The sequence below is a fragment of the Teleopsis dalmanni genome, chromosome 1, assembly GCF_002237135.1.
Source record: "Teleopsis dalmanni isolate 2A chromosome 1, ASM223713v2, whole genome shotgun sequence".
NCBI classification, from domain to species: Eukaryota; Metazoa; Arthropoda; class Insecta; order Diptera; family Diopsidae; genus Teleopsis; species Teleopsis dalmanni.
The window spans coordinates 17,067,113-17,073,671 of record NC_051846.1 but is presented as its reverse complement, the minus strand read 5'-3'; the positions used below and the strand labels follow the sequence as shown (position 1 = coordinate 17,073,671).

At 26.4% G+C, this 6,559-nt stretch overlaps 1 protein-coding gene across 4 annotated transcripts; it reads right to left on the bottom strand.

Annotated features, from left to right (window-relative positions):
* Window positions 1-764: 764 nt before the first annotated feature.
* LOC119671348 (F-box only protein 33) lies at window positions 765-6,245 on the bottom strand. 4 transcript variants are annotated; one of them, XM_038081945.1, is made up of 10 exons: window positions 6,140-6,245; window positions 5,604-5,820; window positions 3,935-4,090; window positions 3,740-3,844; window positions 3,430-3,661; window positions 3,254-3,353; window positions 3,026-3,198; window positions 1,653-1,727; window positions 1,120-1,356; window positions 765-1,059 (listed from the first exon to the last, which is right to left on the bottom strand). In XM_038081945.1, exons 2-10 carry the CDS (start codon window positions 5,729-5,731, stop codon window positions 919-921), a joined length of 1,347 nt encoding a protein of 448 aa, XP_037937873.1. In that variant the 5' UTR covers window positions 5,732-5,820; window positions 6,140-6,245; the 3' UTR covers window positions 765-918. The 4 variants fall into 4 exon arrangements, with proteins under 4 accessions (XP_037937873.1, XP_037937889.1, XP_037937865.1 ...); XM_038081961.1 differs by having other exon boundaries at window positions 5,604-5,817; XM_038081937.1 differs by lacking the exon at window positions 6,140-6,245 and adding an exon at window positions 5,880-5,965.
* Window positions 6,246-6,559: the final 314 nt, after the last annotated feature.

Below are 6,559 nucleotides of genomic sequence, written 5' to 3'. Positions count from 1 at the left end.
CTGGCATTTAATATATTCAATCACAGATGTTGTTCGTTTTAAAAATAATAGATTATATATAAGGTGTTATATATTAAGTTGTTACTCTAAGTTCTTTCAATTTTAAATATACAGCTTTTAATAGTTTCTTCACCCTTCGTGACCATCACAACTTGTGAAGTGTTTAAGTCTTTTACAATTTCTAACGTTTTGTGTTATATAAATTTTTTTACATATAAATGATTCTTCGTATAAGTTAACATATATGGAAAATATTAAATTAAATATATTTTCTTGTTTTTACAGAAAACACATATTATAGTTCGTTTATTATTATTTAAGGAGGAATACTTAGTTGTGATTTTAGTTATTGATTGAGACGTTTTTCTTTTCTGCTATATACATTATAATTTAATATTAACAAAATTACAAAAAACATATATATTTTAATACCACAAAAGAATATTAGATAATTTTATAAACCAAAATAAAGTCTTATTACAAAATGTCAAGATAAATTATTTTAAAATAAATTAGTTAAATTTTTTCAAAATAAATAGTTCAATTACTTTAAAATAAATTTAATTACAATATTTAGTTTTTTATTATAAAAATTCGTCCATTTGTCAAAAGAATAATTTTTAAAATAATTTTTTTTAACTAATTATTTTTCTCCAAAAATATACATATATACATAATATGCATATGTATTTGTATTTGTATTATCAGTATATATAGATAATTTTAATTTAATAAACAATTTTTAAGAGATAATTTTAGTGAGATTTAAATTTGCATTTCTTAAATTGATTTTTATATTTTTGAATATATTATTTGTTTTTGTTGTTGTAATAATACATATCACCGTTATAAGTATAATTGGTGGTATACAACTTGACATATTTGTGTGCATAATTTCAATATATATTATAAATAATCTTATTTAAAAATATCGCTGCGTATAAGGTCAAATACGAAATCGTCGCGTGCTTCTTCCGTAACCGGAGTATATCCTAATGCTGGGTGTAGTTGATTTGGTGTTAGTGGTTGCCATTTTTGCCCTAGAAGAATATTGATTTCCTAAGAAAAATTTATATACCGTAACTCTATTTGCCTTTGATATTATAAAAAAAATTGAACCTCAATGAATGTGTCCATTGTTAGCTCATCAGGAGTTTCGTCAATCATAGACACTTCAAGTCGTTTAAGTGAATTTCCACGTAACCGAGAAATGCCTACTATATTATGTGGATCTAAAACATATCCATGTATAACAATTTCTTCCAAATAATGGCAACGCCAGGACATCATAATAAGAGGATCTTGGCCAGAATGCATAAATAAATCCATTACGCTTTTATCGGAATGCTTACAGGCCTATTGTTAAGTTTATTATTATTAGCTTTATATATTATTATAATGTATACATAATATTATATTTACAATAGCAATTAAATAAATAGAAAGTAACGTATATTTCATATTTCAATACTTTAACATTTAAAAGATTGACCTAATATTAAGTTTATTAATGTTAGATATTTATAAAACTATTAGTTATTATACATGTATATCGGATCACAAATAATTATGAATAATAAATAATGAATATAAATTAATAATAATATAAGATTTAATAAAATCTAAAATATATGGCGATTTTTTATACTCACGGAATCAATCCATTGAACACTTTTAAGTGTTCCACTGTTGTGAATAGATAACCACTCTAATGCTTCTGCATTAATCTATAAATTATAGAGTATCTGTTATTATATCGTGAGTTATATATTTTTTTACAATAATAAGACATGAACGCTTTATAGCTCCGTTTGAAATTAAGAGGTAGTTTTTATTTTTATTTTAATGATATTAAAATTAATATAATGTTTTGTGAATAAATGTTTATTTTAATAATAATTGGGAATTGGGAATCTTTCTTATGTAGAAAGAAACTTATATCTGGCTGAACGAAGAAAATATATTTATTTTTACTCATTTTTTTAGAGTTAAATCTACTATTAAATTAAAGTGTACATTCTTGTTGCAATAGTCCGTGGAGATATATAGCGCACCCCTAAAAAGGACTATACTAGCAATGTCTTATAGGATGCGTTTGTGTTAACTCACAGAAATTCATTATAAACTATATCGTGTAGTAGTTATTAAACTTTCTCAAATTAAATACATCTGAACTTAAATGAAAGTGTATTCATTTACCAACACCTTTCAAAGATGAAATTAAAGTATATTGATAAGTGCAGATTTTATTAAACGTGAGTGTAACAACTGCCTATCTTATTTGCCCCTATCCTATAAATGTCAGAAATCGGATAATAAATCTCCGATGTATAGCACCATATACCTCAAAGATCATAGCATACCCCATTGCCACTAATAAAGTTATATAAATAAAGTTACATAAATTGTATCTTGTACCAATAAAAAATGTACTTGTAAATAAAAAGAATTTCTATCAAAAAAATATGAATAGCAACAGGTATAAAAAGAAGTTAGTACGTGATAAATACGTATAAATGTGTTTTAGAAATGAATAATTTACATAATTTATTAAATTATCATGTGGACGTGAGTAAAAGAAAAGGTATTTTTATTTCTAGTTTCAAACTATTTTAAATTTAAAAATACAATTCAAAAACATCACATAATTGAAATACATTGCGCATAGTATGTATTTATGATTTTACAAATTAATTTGATGAATTAAAATACAATTATGACGTATGTAATCTAACGTATTGGCTGCGTATACAGTTTCTTATTGTTTAAGAAATAATAACAGATAATAAAACCTTAAATTCTTTAACCCTTAGTATGTTAAGTAAACGGCCACTATTTGGCATTATCCACAACAGTTTTATGGTTACCTAATATATATAACTTGAATAAAAATTAATTTTAAAATTTGAAATTTCCTCTTTATAATGCCGGTTTATATTCAAAAGAGATTTCTTTCAACGGGATATAAAGATTTTAATATGTAATGTAGTGAAATGCGATGTGATGTATTTGAATTAATACTTACAAAATCACAAAAGAGCACTCGTAAATGTGTTAGTGGCATGCTCCTACGTAAAATGCGTACTTGTAGTACCTCGACAGCTTCATACGCATATATCAAAGTCAGATACAATTCGATAGAAGGAAAATTATTTGCAAAATTTTGCCAAGATGCATCAGATATTCCAGGATGTGTACCTAACAAACAATTTGCATTGATCTAAAAATTTAACAGGAAGTTCACAAAACTTACGATCTAAGCCATGTATGAAGATCAACAATTTTTTTAATGGAAGAATTCGTATTGTGTTAATTAGTTCTTCATTGACGGAATCATAATCTAGCGATAACACCTAAATAACAATAAAAAATTTTCACTTATGTCATATGTCATATGTCATATTAGGCTCAGAGCTCAGCAATTCAAACCTGCAATGACGTAAATTTCTGCAACATTGAATTTTCTATCACAAGCATTGAATAATGGCAAGGATCATATTTAAGTGATGCTAACGTTAGTTCCTCCAGTGCTTGGGGCTTTTTAAATGATTTTAAAAACTCATGTGCGTAATAAGTGAGTGTTTCTATTGAGCCTAAATCGAGAACTCTGCAAGAAGTCCCTTTTCGGCTCAAAAAGTATTTCAACGGCTCTACAAATATTCTATTTTTAAAAAGTAGAAAGTAGAAAAAAATTAATTAAATGGTAATGTGCACATCTTTTACTCTTTATAATACATACTGTTCAATATCGACTAGATTTTCATCACTGATATCACCCGGTGGAATGAATCCTACGCTGTTCGTTTGAAAACGTAGTCCTTGTATATTTTCACAGCGAGCGATTCTGTACAATTTCAATAAAGATAGATTTGTAAGTTTATACATAACTATTTTGTTAATATACATATATACTTTAAATATATATTTTGCTTACCTATATAGGATACGTCGTATTTTTTCAATATGGAAAACATTATGAAAATCAAATATTATGATTAATTCGCTTGTTAAATTAGAAATGGAATTCCGGAAAAAGACACACTGGCGTTCATTTCCAATGTGGAGTTTAAACTTAAAATTGGAAAAAAATCTAAAAAATTATACAAAAAATTATTAACAATACGATTTTTTAATATTTTATAAATGTAGAATTAATAGACAGTTAATATATATCATTATTTTAAAAAACTATATCAGCGTTAATACAATAAAAAACAGAAGTTTTTCTGAATTTTTACTTTTAATACTTTTAAGTTTAGCGGTTCTAAAATTTTATTAAAAATGGCTTCTAGCTGAGTTCGAAACAGAAGCCGAAGATGAAGCTTTTTATCAATCTGACAAGGTTGACTCGCACACACACTGTCGTTGAATAAAAACTCACGATTAAAGGCTCAATTAGACGTAAGAAATTAATTCGAAGCGAAATGCACAACCAACCAAACGTGCGTATTTGATAGGAACGAAATAAACAAAAACGGTGCTTTGTTTATTTCGTTTGTCAAACACACAAGTTTGGTTGGTTGTGCATTTCACTTTGAATTAATTTCTTACGTTACCTATCGTCTAACTGAGCCTTAAGGATGACAGTGTGCGAAGATCCGTTATTATGTTCCATTTATAAAAAACAGAAAAAAATTTAAAAAAAACCGTGTCCAAGGTTGTGTACCATTAAAATCGCTTGGAGGAAGAACATATAGCAATTTGTAAAACCGTGTTCAAGGAAAATAGAAGCACATCTGAGCAAAACAAGCTCAATGGGTGTCATAATCAAAGACTGTTTTACAGTTGTGCACGTGTAAAGAATCAGTAATACATCATTACAGTACATGGAAACTAACACTATTTGCTATCACTAGCAAAAAATAATAATTAGATTAAGTCACACTGCTAACATGGGCCAATGCGATGGTTCTAACAAAGTAACAAACACTTATAACATCAAAATATAATTCAATAAGGAATATAAATTTGATTAGAGATCTTATTCGGCTCATGTAGTATCACAACAAGCCAATTTTGTCTAAGTGCCAATACCAATTTCATCCATAATTTTATGTTGATCTCTATATTAGGAATACTTACCAAAATGCCGTATTTATGGTCATTTCAATAACAAAACATACATTTGCTATTTAATTTTTAATAATTTTGAATTTAAATTTCTTTCTCAATTTGTAATTTAGTATTCACTTATATTAAATAATTTAAAAATCAAACAAATCAGCAAAGTGGCATTTAAGTGGCAAAACAAAATATTAGCCTAGAAGTGGTAATGACAGCTGAGTACACAGCTGTTTTTTGTTTGTGTTTTTATGTAGGGGAAGGGGTGCAGTACAAATTTTGATGCAAAAGCTTTATTTTTAATGCGCATAAATGGTCAACCATATATTATAATGTTAAGTATTATTTCGAAGAAAATTCATACATATTTACAAATAAATTGTATTTATTACGTTCTATTTTCAAAAATCTAAAAAAATGTTTTATATTTCTCTGAAGCATGATCAAAGACGTACATATTTTACGTACATATTTACTTTCATTTTGCTCAATTTTCAAGCGGAATACAAAATACCGTTATAATATAAAAATATATACCTTACCTTCTTTGAAATAAGACACCACGCCAGTGTCGACAAACTAACGAAGCATTAAAACGATCTTCTGGTTGGAGGTAGGAATAAATTTCACCTAATGCGAGTATTGGAATTTCAGCCCATTGATTGTTCATATCGAGCAACGAAATTTATTAAATGAAATCACCGAAACACAAAAATGATTTCGTTCAGGGCAATCACCTTTAATGCACCTCGTCTGCTGCTGAAAGGGCAAAACCGATTACTTATTTGCATTAATTTATTTAAAATTCATTTAATTACAGTTAATAATAAATTAAAGTCGACTCTGACAAATTATCAGACCCAAAACATACAGAATTCCAAAAATTAAATGTGAATCTTTCCAACTATAAATTTGAAACTTTTTGTTTAATAAAAATGATTTTATTAAATTTATTAAAAATAAATGCAATATAAACTCTAATTTTTTTTTAATCAGAGAAAAACCATCTAAAATTAATCATTTTGCGTCTTTGCTTAAATTATGAAAAAATAACAAAGTGACTACGATTTTAACTCACAATTTTTTATGTAATTATTATATATAACATTAATTTTAACAAAATAAACTTTTAAACTAATTTTATTCTTAAGTTTTGACTTTAATTGGTTTTTCACAGTGATATTGTACTTTTTTTCTACATCAACAAAAATTAATGAAGGAAAAACGAAATTCTGATGTCAAGAAATGGTGATGCCATATTTTTAAATTTAAGAATTAAAAAAGTAAGAACATGCTATAAAACTTCGTACCGTTATAGCATGTTTTAGTTGGCAATGATTTACTGTACTAAAGGAATATATATTAGATCTGTTTCTATATTTTTGTTAGTACTAACTACCAGAAGACGAAGAATTACAACACAATAGTTAATTTTAAATATTATCAAAAATTAAATTAAGTATTTGGAAAATGTGAGCATATCACAAAAGAACAACTG